Source organism: Macrosteles quadrilineatus, unplaced genomic scaffold (assembly GCF_028750875.1).
Source record: "Macrosteles quadrilineatus isolate MER2022 unplaced genomic scaffold, UCM_ALF_1.0 Scaffold_8__2_contigs__length_117827958, whole genome shotgun sequence".
NCBI lineage: Eukaryota > Metazoa > Arthropoda > Insecta > Hemiptera > Cicadellidae > Macrosteles > Macrosteles quadrilineatus.
Genome location: NW_026542601.1, coordinates 50,761,895 through 50,779,001, shown reverse-complemented (window position 1 = coordinate 50,779,001; position 17,107 = coordinate 50,761,895). Strand labels below are relative to the sequence as shown.

General features: G+C 33.3%; 1 protein-coding gene across 1 annotated transcript in view; it reads right to left on the bottom strand.

Moving 5' to 3' along the window:
* The window catches only part of LOC129000377 (putative neural-cadherin 2), a 49,752-nt gene that overhangs the window by 10,199 nt on the left and 22,446 nt on the right, over window positions 1-17,107 (bottom strand). Inside the window, exons 13-21 of the mRNA XM_054427341.1 lie at window positions 16,277-16,594; window positions 13,584-13,796; window positions 10,528-10,802; window positions 7,714-7,913; window positions 7,470-7,606; window positions 6,264-6,530; window positions 4,722-5,060; window positions 2,887-3,000; window positions 1,544-1,727 (exon numbers count right to left, since the gene is read on the bottom strand). Coding sequence (XP_054283316.1) covers window positions 1,544-1,727; window positions 2,887-3,000; window positions 4,722-5,060; window positions 6,264-6,530; window positions 7,470-7,606; window positions 7,714-7,913; window positions 10,528-10,802; window positions 13,584-13,796; window positions 16,277-16,594 — 2,047 coding nt within the window. The remainder of the gene's footprint in view (window positions 1-1,543; window positions 1,728-2,886; window positions 3,001-4,721; window positions 5,061-6,263; window positions 6,531-7,469; window positions 7,607-7,713; window positions 7,914-10,527; window positions 10,803-13,583; window positions 13,797-16,276; window positions 16,595-17,107) is intronic.

The following is a 17,107-nucleotide window of genomic DNA, read 5'->3' as shown; positions in this document are numbered from 1 at the left end:
GAAGGGAACCTAAAAGGTTTTGTACTTTTTTAGGGGTTTTTACCTAAGGTCCAACTTCTATGTCTAATTCTCTTTTGATCAAATTTTTCATAAAAAAAAGTTTACAAAAACCCTAGATGATTCTTTTGGATGTATCCTATGCTCATGGTACTGCCCAGGGCTGAATAAAAGCTCTTATAAATTTAAAAAATATATATTTCGAATAAGTAACAAAAGTAAGTACAGAAATGTTTTTTAACTTTGTAATAAGTTTTATAACAATAATTTGACGTTTTAAATATAATACTTTTTTTATTAATGTCACATTTTAGTATTTTTTTCAACGTATATACGTTCTGTCCTTTTTTGTATTATGCTTTTGGAATAAAGATTTATTCATTCTTTCATTGTCAAATGTTTTTACATGAAGTTTTCACGAGAATTTCAAGGAATCCTTCAACAATCTCTCCTTTTAAGAGAAATAATGCCTGTATTTCATCATAGTACAGATCGTGTCGTTATAATAATAAAAAAATAAAATATTTATTACATTATGTCATGGGTGATATGTTAGCCAGTTTATTGTATGGCAAGTCTACATGTAGACGATTAGAACGTTTAGCATATTTATCATATTTAAATTCAATACAAATTTAAATTAGTGTCTACTGTAGGTAGCCTAGACAAAGTTTCTTAAACTAATTAGTATCATAACGAATCCTTAATAAAATAAAAATAATAGAATATCACTACGCATATTCATAATATAATATCCTAATTAAATATGGAATTCTAAAAGAACTTTTATATTCGTTCAACTCATTCCTTATTGAAACTTCTCTTTCACAGAAAAATTATTATTATTTCTAAACTTGACAGTGTTCTTTGATGTAGTATTTTAAGTAGAGCTTTAAATTGTAATTTGCAGTTTAACTATTCATGGTGGGTTTAAAAAGATACTGTGTATCAGAATGCCAGCATCAGTAACAATTCAGCTTCAAATTTATAACACAATATTGTGCATGTATTAAAAGACAACACAATGTTTTTTTTTTGTTTAAGATTTTAGATCTACTATAAGTCGTTTAACAGTTTGGTAAAAAAACATGGATATAAAAGCTAAACTGTTTGACTGAGCAGCTTTATTTGTCAAATTTAGTAAAACAAAACTTGATTTATTTTTTATAATTGTAGTGTTGTTGATAATATAATCAAAGAGGAAATAGGTGAAAAATTGGAAAGCGTTTTAGATTTAATTAAAAACCCCTATAAATATTTTTTTACAAATGTAATTCCTATCGGCAACACACATAAATAAAACACTCGCATACAATTATTAATTTAATACATTTTACAACCCCCAAATTAGCCCTTAAACCGCTTACAGTACGTATTTATTTCGTTCAAAAGAAAATTCTTTTGTTAATTCATTGATAATTTAAATCAAGTCCGTGAAATATGCAAAGGAACGTGAGGTTAATACTGGGGTGATAAAAAAAATCTTTAAACAAATAATTTATAGCAACGGAAACCAATACAAAATTTAAAACAACAAAGATACTACCTTCACTGAGATAGGCTAAGACGACATTTTTCCCCGCCATATGCTCCGGTGGTCCTCCCGCATAAACACCCTCTTGCTTATCAACAGTTATCAGCTGATGCCCAGTAAACACAAAGCTCTCGTTGATATTTCTACCTTCTCCTCCATCGAGCCGGAGAGAGATGGAAGACCCGTGTCGTACCATCTAACACAACAAATGCGGAATTCATCTTAACCCATGTATGCACTTAATAAAGTGATCCATCTGCAGTATTTAAAGTGTATCAGTACTATTACCCCACCTATAAACCAACAACGATATGTTTGAAAAGTATGAGAAAATATTAAAGCCGGGTAAGACAACATACTTATGTATGACCTAATATAATCTGGAATATCTTAATCCACCTCGGGCCTCCATTAAAGGCTCAGTTCCACCCAAAGTAACCTGTGATACCCACAGTTTTCTAATAGGGGTTTGAAAATATTTGTTCATGATGTTAGCCTGAAAATCTAAACACATTAAGTTTTTAAAACAATTGGAACACTGGGTGTCCAAGTATGTAAGTACAAAACATTTTTGAATAGGTTTTTATGAGTAAAAATTAAACTAATATTATGCATAATGCATATATAAAAAAAACGCCCTTACATCGAGATATTTGCCATTTTGTTTTTGTTTTCAAATCTTAAACATTTAAAACTTACAAAGATATCTTTATGAAATTTGGTATTTAAAATTTTTATTGATTTTATTTTGGCAATAGTATACTAATATTTTATTATTAGTAAACCATTGCCAAAATAAAATCAATAAAAATTTTATTTGTTACAAAATTAGGTTTGTTTTAATTTTTTATAACTTGAATTATTATTGAAAAAAATGTTGATATTATAGAAATTGGCCTATGTAAAGTACACTTTTATTTTTCATTTAACATTTCCTACAAATTATAAATACTTGAAATATCACAATATGTAGTTGTAAAATGTTTGAAAATGAGGTACCCTTGACTAGCTTACTCTTATTTTGTCTTATTAAATAAAAATCATGATATTACAAATATTTGTTATTCGGTATTTTTTAACTTGATGACTATAATGCGGTATTCAGAGATCTAAATAACATAGTTTTTTTTCCATTATTGCTATTTAAATTAATATACTAAGTGTTGTAAACATAGTTTTAAAAGATTTAAATAAAATTTATTAAATAAAAAAAATAATGGTGGATATATTATTAAAAAAGTTTAAACATATTATATTTAGTTTTTTTTCTTCTTCTTTACACATAAGGTAAACCCAATTTCAAACTTTTTGTTTTTACTTCCGAGAGGCCCTGTATAATAGTAGGATGAATTTACCTTAACCACATGCCATCTACCGTCAGACACGTTAACATGCGACAGTGAAATAATTATTTCCTTGGGCTTCATGCTATTGAGGTTCATCCTTGCTTGAATGTTCCTCTTGTTTATCTGGAAAACAAAGGCACAATAGGATAACAATTATGGGAAATGTACAAAATTTGATCGACCTTAACGATCTTACGAACAAATAAGTTAGTAAATTTGATTAACATAGATGCTTAAAACACATTTGATGATTTCAATAAAGTTTATGAAATACCGAGATAGATAATACAATTCTGTTATTTGAAAAGATAAATATTAACGAAATTTCGGAAACAAGTGCCCCAGGTAAATCAATATGTGTTAATCAATATTGTTATCAATATGTATACAATATATATTAACGTTTTACAGTATATAAATGTATTAAACTGTAAGATTTTCTCATGTAATTTCCTCTTGTACCTTGATTTCATTTATGTATTAAAAAACTAAAACACGTTATGAATCTTCCAACATAAACGGATTAACTGTACATTACCACGATGAAATATTTAAAATTTTAATATAAACAACTAAGATACAAATTAGCCAACTAATTGCGCTAGGTAAAAAATATGAACTACAAAATATATTTTATCTGAATTTAAAATAGATTGAAATGTCATAAAATGTGTAAAAGTCCGTGATTTTATGTGTGTGTATATGTAGTGGTATGTGCTGTTCAAGAAATCTTAAGTGCATATGCCATCTTAATTTACTCTAAAAAGTTATTTTATTTAACTATTGTAAAATATAGCATAGAATATATGTTCAGGCTACGTCGTGTAGTTACCATAACGTAAAAGCAATGTAATAAAATTATTGAATTAAACAAAAATATTATTTTTGATTTTGTAATGTAGGATTTGTGAGCAAAATACATTTAAATGGTTAAATACTGTATAAATATATAAAATAGTCTTCCAATAAACAATTAGTTATGCCAGAGCAAACAAATGTCAAGGCCTGGTAAATATTATGAGATGGTTAGTGGATTGATAAAAATAATTTTCAATATAAATATGCCACGTTAAAATGAAAAACACTTAATACTCATCAATTGTATATTTCGTATTTTAGAAGACCACAACCGGGTTATATTATTGTCTAAGAACAAACATTGGTAAAATCTATTGGTAGGGATATCGAAAATGTCATTGAAGTTTGTGGTTTTGGCTAAAACGCCTCAAATGAAAATAAACTTGTTTTCCTCCGGTGGTAACTGTAATACAGTGTATCAAGAACGGAAGTGGGTTTGGAAACGAAGCGACAGGATTATCTTTATCTGTTTCAACGAGTTGTAGCCTAGGCAACTGAATTGTCGTTTATTTCCAAATTGTCAACGAGGTCAAATCCCTGCAAGAGATTTACGTTGGATATTTTATCAACCAAAAACAAAGAAATACAAATAATAAAGGGTATTTAAACTTTCAACTACTCAGATGGACATTTTATTACTATTTAACATATACACGGCCCACAACACTTAATATAATGGATTAAGTAATGGTGTGGTTGTTATTAATAAAAATTCACTCTCTTACGAAATGTTTAGGTAAATAATTAAATCAAAGGAATATGCTATATTAATACATCCCTTTGGTATTTTTAAAATACTTTCTATAAATATAAATATAATATAAATTATGAATATAAATACTTTAGTCAATATTCAGGGCCCTTTTTTAATCTAAATTAGCTATGACTCATATTTTTTCCTAAAACACAAAAAAATATACGTGTCTATCTTATAACACAGTCAATGCCAAAGCCATCTTAATTTTTTACCTAAGTAAAAATCTTACCTCGAGGATAATGTACTCCCTCTGCCTCTGGTCGACCAGCCTAAACAACTCTCCTGCAGGGTCTCTGGTGCGGAACCTGAGTTGCAGAGTTGTCGAGTACGGGTCGGGCTCGAAGCTGAGGGCGTACTTTATGTACCCTCGGTCCAACAGGCTAGCAGGGACGGTGGGCGAGGAGCAGGACAACCCAGTGTATCCTGGTCTACATCTACATTTAGAACCTCCGCTGAGCGATGCCTCACAATCGCTCCAGGGTGAGCAGCTAGAGCTACAGAGCTGTTGGGTGAGGGAACAACCAGAGTGCGTACCCTGGGACAGTGCGGGGGCTGCAAGGTCCACTATCTGGAAAATTAGATCGGTAGTTAAATATATAACCTAATACAGTTAAAAAAAAATATTATTTATATTAAGGTTTAAAAATTCTCCGAACAGTTTGACCATTGTGGTTGTTGTTGTTGTTTGGGGAGTTGATAGCGCAATGGACTGTGAAACCAATACTGATATGTTTTGAAGTTCGTGTCCCGGTGTTGCCGCTTCAACATTATCTATAAAGTTCACTATTGAACTGTACCACCTCATTGCTTTCTTTGCTTTGTGGGTTCCATGTACAGGCTTCCGAGACCAAGGGGAATTAAAAATATTGTTTGCTCAAAGATCTAATAAAAACGGTGTCATATTATAGGTTTACTAAAGTTTTATTTGGCTATTTAGATAATCGCACGCTACAGTATTATTTGTTCTCTTAATAATTGGGGTAATAATTATAGGAAATTAGGCTTCCATGGCCACAATCACTAACTTTTAGTACTAAGTCTTCTGGGTACGACAGCGTCTGAATACTAGGTGGAACACTTGTTGTTTACGTTTTGGCTTCGTTGCAGATAGCGGCGACAAGCGCACTAGTATTGAGTGCCTGTCAGAGAACTAGCAGCAGCTTCGAAGATAGCTATGTATGTGTTCCACCTAGTATTCTGACGCGGTCGTACCCAGAATACCTATTAATACATGTTTGTTTTATTATAAGTTTAAAAATATAGCTATGCAAATTCATTTTTTTCTTTTGACCTTCCATTGGCTTCTATGGCTGTGTTTATTTAAATCCGCAACAATATGGCTAAACCTTGGCATTTAACGGGTTTTATTTGTGCTTAATATGTTTACTTGTGTTCGTAGTGTAGTATATGCGCATAGAATCTTTTAGCCGAAAACAGTTGTATGTCCAATGACATGTATGTGAGCGTAGATCAACGAATATTTTTGAAATAGCCTTGCACTTAGCTAATTCTCGATAACTGTAGACTAATGTGACTAATAACAAAAAAATATATATAACGTTAGCTCATTAATTTTGCGACAAACAGTGGGTTTAATGTTGATTTTGTATTTATCAGTAACATTTAACATTAAGTTTTGCCCTTAATGTGCAGTAAGTGGATCGCTTAAAGGCTGGACTACTATCTGGAAACTAGATAGGTAGAAATGTTTTTAATATGTTTACAAAAAAATTTATTTTCTAGATATATTTATTCAAATAACATTACTAACCTCTTCATTGAACATAACATTGCGAAGGCAGCCATGGAAGCTGACTCCATCGGGTCCCTGGGTCCAGTTGTACTCTCTAGGCTGGAAGGGTTGTACATACCAACCTCCTAGCTGCAGGGGAGAGTTAACGTTGAGCTGGGAGCTGAACGGAGGTAGATACGTGGATGTAAGACAGTCAGACCACTCACGGTCCAAAGGGGTCGTACTTCGGTCACCTGGGGAAGTAGCGTTGCGTCCTTTACAGTGGTCGGCCAGCAACCGGACCTCCTGAAGAGCAAATAATCATACGATATGCGTCAAGAATGCTATAATATAACAGCACCTGCTACGGAAATAGCACTTATACCATCAACGAACATACGAGTTAATTAAGAGAGTAAAAAAGTATCAGCAAGTATTATATTTTTTTATATCTTTTCCACGTCTTAGAACACATGATGATATCCCTACGTTGTTTTACATATTACTTCAGGTTCAGCCTAGAGGATCGTGGTCATGTTAAGTGCTAAAACTATTAGTTACTTGTGAAATTCAAACCCGAGACTTCGGGGACCGAGGTTTTCTGCTCAAACGCATGGCTAGCCCACTTCTCTAAATTGAACTGAGAGGTTAAATTTACTATACTCTGTATGATGGAACATGTCTCCTGATCCTCTGTTTACCCGTGGCCAAGCCAAGGTCCTGAGCCAGCCACAGGCAGTGGGATGGTAAAGAAGCAGGTGCCATACACACTTAAGAAGTGTTTTCATTTTATGTATTTAAAAAAAAGTTGCATTTCAATTTTTGTCATTCCAACCAAAACCATGGATTTATTTGGATAAATGGGAATCACGATAAATATAAATACATGCAGAACATATCTTATTGGTACGGTAAAACCCAATTCCTTATTAATATTGAGGTAATACAAGTTTTCTCCTTTTAAAAATAATTTAAATCTGTTTGCTGTAGGGACGTGTCATATTCGCAGTTGTTCTGGTCTTGGAGACCTTTATTTTTTGTAGACAACTCGACAGCTTTAGAACATATCCGCACCACCAATTCACGTTATTATAGCACAGCCAAGAGCCATTGCTGATTTCTGATATTTACATCTGGTCCTATTGACAGAATTCTTACACGTTGATAACCAAACAATCATTTATTTATGTGCAAAAGCATATAGTTAAATAAAGTTAGAAACTAAAATATAATGTAAGTGCTTACCTCAGTATCCCAGAATACATCAAGGCGATGCCACTCTCCATCATCGAGCCTAGTAGGAAGTGTCAGATTAACAGTCCCTGAACCAAGGTCGAGTAACAGTCGAGGACACCCTTCAACAATCTCCAGCGAGATGAAATCTGTAAAGTTAAACGTTATCAAGGTTGAACTCTAAAACTCCAATGCCAAATTTAGTTTAGCCACTATTGTTTGCACAAACGAAACGAACGGTTCTATAAGTTATTACCTGTCACAAGACTTTGGCCATTAGTTGGACCAAGAGGACCATTATACAGCAGCAGTCCCTCGCTCTTGTCAGTCAGAAGTTCCAGACTCAAGTGTGAGTTTCCACAAACCTGCAGACCTGGATACCACGCCCAGCCATCATGGAACCCCTTGATGTACTGCTGGCAGCGTGGACCGTCGTGGTACTCTGGGCAGGTACATCTGAAATCATCATATACCAATGGGAAAAAATACTTAAGGGGGTTTTCAATCTTCTTCAGTACCACAAAGAATTGCTTCTAACTTTTTGTGATAAGAATATTGTCTTCAATCACTGTCTAAGACAAGGACAAGGAGGTGGGAAGGTTATCTTTGTCCTTGCGTTGTCTTAAATTGCGCTCGGTAGCTGTTTCAGTGTACAGGTTCACTTGTAAATTCCCATTAGTTAGGGGGGTGATTAAATAAGACCTTGTTAGGAACGTAAGCAAATCATAAGACAAAATCATAAAACATCTCTGATGAGATGGTTCTGTTTGGCTTTAGCTTTGTAAATAAATAAATGACATAAAACACAAAAGCATTTTACTTTGTATTTTATATCACAAAGCTGCATTTTATTAGCAAATTTCCCTATACCTAATTCCCTGTAGCTATTACCGTAGGTGGCACGGTAAGACCTAGTCCCAGGCCTGATTTACTTTTTCATTTCGATGTCCCCAGAGGCCAAAACCATCGTTCGTTCAAATGTATACAAGGTGGCTAAAAAGTAACTTGCACCCCCTTTAACTTTTTTACTATTTGAGATATTTGAAATCGGTCTTGACGAAACATAACAATTAACATAAAGAAAATAGAATTCGGACAATTAATAACAAAATGGCAGTTCAAAATTACTTTTAATAACCATTGCTTTAATCATTTTTATCACAAGTTGCCGCAAACCGATTTCAAATATCTCAAATAGTTAAAAATTATAGGAAGAGCAACTTAATTTTCAGCCATCCTTATGGTTATTTGGATTTGAAACGTTTAAGGGCGCCATTTAGTTATTAGTGGGTCGATTTTGATTTTCTTTATGTATTTTTTTTGTTTCATCAAGACCTGTAAAATGATTTCAAACCAGACTATACTTGTCATTTGAAAATGTAGAGCTATAACCGACCACCACTGGGAGAAAATGGCGGGGTGTAAAATTCAGGGTGTAATTCAGGGTGTAAAATACATACACCCTAAGGGCAAAATTTTAAAAATTTACCACGATTATTGTAGCCCCTCATACCTAGGAAGGATGTCACAAACAGTTTTCAAATATCTCAAATGGTTGAAAAGTCAAGGGGGGGGGCATAGGTAACCTTTCAGCCACCCTGTATGTATATGTATATATGTGTATTACAATAAGTGACGATAACTTGAGTAATTTATATCCGTTTTTTGATGAAGTTTGGTTAAAAGGTGTAATGCGGGATAAACTTGAATGAGTTCGCAAACCAGCATGATTGGACGATAGAAACTGGGGTTTACGGGTGGTTTTATGGGGTTAAAATTGGCTTTTCTCATATTTGACCATAAAAAACAAAATTTCCCAATTTCTCTCTAGACCTATTTAAAGCACTTGCAAAAAAATTATTTAGTATATCAAAGTCTTTTTGTGTTTTTGGCTATTGGTAACGGGGAAAATTAAAAAATTGTAAATTTTAAATTCCCATGTTATTCTTAAGGAGAATGTGTAGTTCGGTTGTTTATGGATAAATTTTGATCAAACTTGGTATCAAACTTTGATTAATCTTAACATTTATTTTGTTCTAAGCTACTAATATTTTACTAAAAACCACACTTTCTTAGTTTCCTTGTAGCAGCAAACCTAGGTACTCGGTTAATGTTATTTGAATCTATCTAATTGAATCTCAATTCAGATAAATGGAAATTCGCTTAGACGGCAGGTTTGCTGCGGCGGGGGTATTTTTGAGTAATGATTCTAATTTATCGAATCATTGAGTAAGCTGTTGACCGATACAGTTTGCCACTTCGCAGACCACTAAGTCTATACAATCGTTTTTATACACATTTGTAGTGCAAAACATAATGGCAAAATAACCATTAAAATCCTTGGTAATTATCAGTAACCATACATACTAATGGATACTCGCCCAATCCATAAATGCTTATGAATATAAGCTAGACTGCATTGCTAATAATCTCTTTGGGTTAAGAGCTGCCCAACACAATTATTTAAACAGATTACTCATCAGCATTGAACAATTAATGTGGTATTTTTTAGATTGTAGAGTATGGGTTGTTTTATAAATCAAATATGCAAGCTAAACAGATATTTAGCACATTTTATTCGTAGACGTCGTGTAGTTTGATTTTTATTGTCTTCATTAGTGCGGCGTTGATTTGATACTCCTAGGAACCACTCTTTGAACACAATATTGTAACTTCTTGTTTAGCATTGTAAGTGTTATAAAGTTTTACAGAATGTAAATAAAAATACGTTTAATACTTTATCCATATATCTTAACCTGTACTGTTAAACGTAAAATATGGTAAATACACCAAAAAATTTTAAATGTATTATTAATTTATATTTGTTTGCCTTTTCCTCTAAAGAAAGATTATCTTAAATTATCATTTCTTCTGAAATAGAGAACATGTCAAAACAAAAACGGTTCAACATTTTAACCAGTATTTGCTTTTAAACAATTTTTCTTCTACGGCAATTCGTAACTTCTGTTTTAGAGCAAATATTTCGCTACACAAACTAAAACTGTTTAAGATTTTCGTTAGATTTTAAGGAAAATAATATACACCCATGAAAAGCTCAAATCTGTCTTACCTAGGGCCATGCCTCGTGTCCACACATACACCACCGTTGAGGCAAGGTGTGTTACTACAGCTGTATCGTGTGATGTAATCCCTTGCAGCACATGAACACCTCACAGTAACGTCTAGACGAGGACCAGTGACCATGGTGGAGTTAGCGTCAACCACATGAGGTAGTGACGTCACTGAGACAGAGGACGAGCAGCCTGTGGCGTCATCACACAGTGACTCTGAGGTACAGGGGAAATCTCCTACAGAGGACACTCTACAGCCAAGGGCACTTTCTAACTGGAACAGAACACATTCAAGTTCATTAGGTAACGGTAATTCTACGTTTAAGACATTATTTCAGGACTTTCTATCATGGTTGGGATTTTACGAAAAAAACCATTGCAGTCAAAAGGAGAAAAGACTAACGACATTTTTATTTTTAAATCGTATTTTTCATCACTAGGGCTTATAGTGACTCTTTTCGACCCAAACTCAAGTGATCGAAGCGAAGTCGAGGTCAGAAAATAAGTGAGGGTTAAAAAGACACTTTTGCCCCCACACTTTTTTTTTGCACTTTTTTTTAGATGAGCTATATTTTTAGTCAAATTGCACCATTATTAGGAACAAACTATGTCAACAGTTAACTACAATCGATTAAACAATCGACACATACTTTCAATACATACCTATACATAGTTTACAATCGAAATTTAAAGCTGAGTTGACACCAAATGTTTACTCCCTAGGAGCTGAAAACGCTTTTTGCTTCCCAGAGATAAAAATGCAACTTTAGACCCACAACACATGCATTTAAAACTGCTGTTTTTGCTGCAATATGACCAAAAACATTTAATTGTTGTTGTTAAAAAATCTACTCTGTTTGGGATCCTATGTGTGAATTATTTGACAATTAATTCAACTCGAGTCCAAAAATACCAAATTTATCACAAAAAAATCTATTCTAGACGATTAGTGCAAGCGCTTTATGACAAAGCTAGCAGGCAATTAGGAGCAATTAATTAGGGTTTATTACAAACTGTTAAGACATCGGTAGTTTGAATGGGTAAAAAATGTTACTAGTCCTGTTAGTTGAAAAAATGTTTGGAGAGTAATTAATATAATCCCATTCAAATCTTATAGTTACTTATGCCAGATTATGGTTAACAGTTCTAAGGGCAACTAGACCAATTTATTAACCGTTAACAGAACTTTCGTAGGAAGCACAGGGAAAACTACCAGATTGAGTAGAAAGAGATTAACTCGTTATTTGACTTGCCCGAACACAAGTGATCACTTGTAATCACTTAGCATACATGCATGGCTTCAAGGGCAGTTACGATTTCCTGTTGCATAATCTAAGTTAAGAGTTTCAAACTATATGAGTGGTCAATACTTTGATCAGGAATTCCAGGACGTGAAAGTTGGTTGTGGTATCGTAAATTTTGCGCAGTTTCAATTAACATGTATTTCATCATAAAGATTACTCTTCACTTGTTATTAAGGTGAGTTGTTTTTCTGTCATAAATTGACTGTGTTGAAATAAGGTGAATGATAAAACAATGAAATTCCAAACGAAAGAAAAGTGGCTAAAAGAAGGCTATGATAAAACTCATTAGGTAGTCATTAATGAATTATTACATAATTTACCTACGACAGTTTTATAAAGTAGCCGTTTCAGTTCAATTTTTTAGAATTGAAAAGATTCTCATAACAGCATTGTTTACTTTCATAACAGCATAGTTTTACTCGTAATTACACCGGTAACGGACCATTTGAGGTTCAGGGGTTGACACAGAAGAAGTAAAATTATAATGAGTTGAACTTCAACTAATCAGCTGTTCACGCCAATTTAATTTTTGAGTGGTGAAATTAGTGCTTGGTACAATGTTTCGTTGCATTACTTTCAGTGGCAATTAAAGGTTATAAACGAAAACATAACCTCCCTTAGAAGTTATAAATGGTGATTTTTTGTAATTAAAACCTAAGGGAGTATGTTTAATCTATGTTAAAACATTGTCGTAGGGAAAGTAGTTTACGCAACTCACGTAAAAAGTGTTAACGTCCCTCGTGGAGGTTTTTAAGGCTTACATTTTCTACTCGTGTCGTTAATACTATCTTGACGCAATCGTTGCGTAAACTACGATAACATACAAGTACCTCTAAAAATGGGCCCATATTACAATTTAATCACTATATTATTATGAAAAGTAAATAAAAACACGTGTATTTGAATCATACATTTTTACTTATACTATTTTGAAAGTACGGTAAATATATATAACATAATATGGAAGTAGTGACTCATTTCGATTAGACACTCCAATCATCATCAGACCCAATAAGTGAATGTCATGTGAAATGCCGGCTTGTTAAAACAGTATGAGTTCAAAAATATGTTTCTAGTGTTATTATAAGTATTCCAATTTATTTTCCTGAAAACTAATACCACATAATATACTGATTTGAAACCTCTTTACTAGCCTGTTACGTAATATTAATTTCTTGTACCTAAATTAACATAAAGGGTGATTTTTTGGTTGTGTGGTTTTTAAGTTGTAGCATTGCTAAAACAAAAATCAAAATAAAATCAAACAGCTGATTTTTGTTTATTATCTTTTGTCATTTAAAGATTTGTATTGTCTAGTGCTTATTCTGTTTCCATTGTAGGCTAACCATGAATTGACTTACAAAAGAGGAACGTGACTGTGCTAATTATGCAAATTTATTTTGAAAAGCGTAGTTCAGTTCGGACAACTTATCATACACTTATCACAACACAACTTATCAACTTATCGTCAGATCTACGGACCACATAATCGGTTATCAGAGTCAGGTATTCGAGCTTTGGTGAATCAGTTGTGACTCTAGTGGTTTGGATATCAACACTCATCGAGTTATCGACAGAATACGCCATCACTGCTGGAAAGTGTGTTTGAAAATTGTAATACTAGATTGGGCTTTCTACAGGAATACAAGGGAGCCCATATGACGGAAATTATTTTTAAAAACTAATGTCATAACAATTTGGTTAAAATAAACGAATTTGTATATCAATACAATTTTTTTTATAATACTTACAATATATCTATGCATCAGCAGTAGTCCATGCAATCTGACAGGTTTGAAGTATGTTGAGTTTTCTTTGACGAAGAATCTGACATCAGTTTGAGGAGGGAAACGATCCCTGCTTTGGATGCTGAAGACTGTGACACTAGAAGTACGAGTCTGCAGTATACTAGCAGTTGTGGCGCGAAATGCCTCAATTGGGCTTGGTTGACTCGTGTTAGTAGTCTGAAATAAATGTTCCTATAGTTAAATAAAGTTATTATTACGAACTTTTAAACATTTAATTATTTAATCTTAAGTAAGTGATAAAAAAAATTACCTTCACACACTCTGTGGCATCTTTAGAGTCACTTGAATTACTAAAGTTTATGTTAATGTGGATTTTGAGATACGCTTAAGATGACACTCTACATCGAGGCCAAAATGTTGGTGAAAATAATTTATAAGTTTTCCTCGATTGTGAAACTGTCCCCACACAAATACCAGCATATGGTGAGAGTCTAGTAGAATGCAATAACTTGGTCTCCAAGGTCCCAAGTTCAAATACCATCAATCACAAATTTATTTAATCAAAATTCTAATGCCACAACCTTCTAGGCCTGGCCTAAAGTAATGTGTAAAATGGTTCTAGGCTAGAGCATGCGTCTTAGGATTTGAGTGTGGGACATAACAAAAGTATGGGGCCGAGGAAACCTATCCATGAAGACAATGAATAGCAAGATTGAACGAGCTAGAATAAAACTATTTTTAAATACAGTATTTTGTTTAAATTCTTAAATTGTACACGATGCTAAAATGTTATACGTGTACATTCTGCTAAATATTGTATACATTTCAATTTAAAACACATCTATTTTTATGCCTTTGTGGTGAGTTTTGATACTGTTTCAGGTGTGACAAAACTCAATATATTTTATATAGTATTTTAAACAGTTCCTTAATCTTTTAACGCTTCTTGTGCACTAGGAACAAAACAATGCGTTTTACGGTAAAATATAAAATTTATTAACGGTCTAAATCTACATTGTACTTTCGAAACCGCTATTACATTACACAGGTATATAACGTGCGTGAGAAGGAATCGTAAGCTTATGTATCCGCGTAGGAATCGGATTGCCTAGAGAGGATATAATACTACATCGTAAGTGTAGTTTGGTGTCAAAGGGTTGTATTTACACTCAATACGAGGAGGTTTGGCTTCCTTTTGCTCGAGTTTAATATGACTTTTGACTAAAAATATAGCTTTTAATATAGCACGGACTTGTATATTGTTTAGTTATATCCCATTTCAAACCAATGGAATTAAAATATCTTTGTTTGTTTTTTATTAGTACTATAAATACATGGGTATATGTATTTGAATAAACTCTATAACGGTGATTTCTCGAATACCATGCTTTTCCCCATAAAAATAAAATGGTAATTTTAAAGTACACTTTATTTGTAATATTCTCCGTAACCTTTTATCGTGAAACATCTCTTAAATGGTCAGAATCGTTTGCTTTTAAACTCTTGACGATGACTGCAATCAAAATTGAGCATTTTCATGTAAGGGTGAAAGGTCTAAAAAAATATTTGAAAAGAAAACTAAAAAAACCTCCATAATGCGGTCTTGCTGGTTCGCGAACGCATTCAAGTTTCTCTAGCTCTACACATTTATGCCAAATTTCATCAAAATCAGACCAAAACTACTCGAGTTATCGTGTTCATAGACGCGCATACTCCGTGAACAAACATTATAATAAATTTGAACGAATTGGGTTTCACGCCTCTGGGGACATCAATATTTGTTAAAAGTGTAAATCGATCCCAGGTCTAGGTCTCTCCGTGCCCTCATCAGTAATATATATTTTCTTATAGGAAATTCGCTAAAAAGTCAGCAATTCAAACATAGATGTAGAACCCTTTTCCCTTATTAGTTTTACTTTTATTTTTAAATAACCTAAGATACGTGTTATATATCAAATGAAAAGTATACAAATAAAAAATATTTTTTCCGCTTTATATGAATAATTTAAACATATTTCCCCTTACCGCTAGCAATTTTTTAAATTATTTTCTAGATTAAACATTAGTATAATCTTAATTACAGAAATGGACTGTTATAATTCAATTTAGGAATTTTTGTGTCATTCAATTAGTACCTCTTACTGATGAGCGGCACTACCGGAGTAAAAGGGGCTTAGATAAATATATGTTATTGCTTAGGTTTTAAATCATTTTTAATTTTAAGTATATGTTTTGTGGAAAAAGTAAGTATACGGATTAATGAGTTGGTGAAGTGTTTTAAACCATTGAAAACTAAGTGTTTTTTTCCTATTATTTCAATGTGTTGTCAAACGGTAATAGTGTTTGCATTCAAATACGAAGGTCCAATGGTTAAATTCCAAACGAGTCTCTTAAACAGATTAGTCAGTGGGATATCTATAAATAGCAAAAGGTCAAGATTAGGCAGTGACGTCTAGGAACGGGACCGTTCCTTATCAAACAACTTTTAAAATACAAATGACTTAGATTAAAATTAGTAATAATAAGACACACTGTAATTTACCTAAAGTAGTGCATTTCTCTAACAACAGTTTGACATTAGGTAGTAAAGTTATAATTTTGGACCGTCCCCCTATAAAAACGTAAAAATCTTCTTGGATATGTACAAAAAAAAAAAAAAAAAAAAACTAAAATAAGCCAAACAGGTAATAGCATACCTTGATAAAGTTAACCTCGCTGACTCCAGCCAGAGTGACTACCCCTGAGTTAGCAACGTCTTCCTTAGAGATGTCTTCCACGGAGACGGTGACGTTACAGACCACAGTTGGTCTCAGAGGGTGTCTGGCGTCCCTGACTCTAGCAGACATATGGTGTACCCCTGGCCGAGTGTCCCTAGACATCCGGAGTCCCCCTGTGTCCTGGTCCAGACGGAATCCCGGGGCCTTGGACATCCAGGAGAACGTTTTGTCCGGAAGGTCCCAGTCGTCCGGGTCCTCTGTATACACTCGACCAATTTCCATGTCCTTTTCACTTCCCTGGAATGATACAGAAAAATTTGTTACACAAAACTATGCACATTTTGCTATAAATTTTTTTTTTACTTTTGTCCTGAAATATGACTTTTTTACAATCATTTTTAAAAATCAATGATTTACTTTTTTAACGGACCAATGAGGTTCTAGGATTGACAGAGATCAGCTATTTAGACCAATTTATTTGTTAAGGTTGAGTGGTGCAATTAGTGTTTGGTACAATGTTTCGATGAATTACCGGTGGCACTGAGGTTATAAACGAAACCATAACCTCGCTTAGAATTAAGAGAAGTGATTGTAAAGTAGTTTACGCAACTCACGTAAATATAATACTATGTTATACAGATGGAAGCTTGCTTGGTCCGCAGGTTTGCTGCAGTGGGGTATTTGCCATTACACTTTAAAACATAATTTATCTTGCCTTTACTAGTCCATGTTGAAATGTTTGAGTTATTAAAACAACTTGAAACTGTATAAATATGATATTTAATCATTGCATTGGGACACGAACTTTAC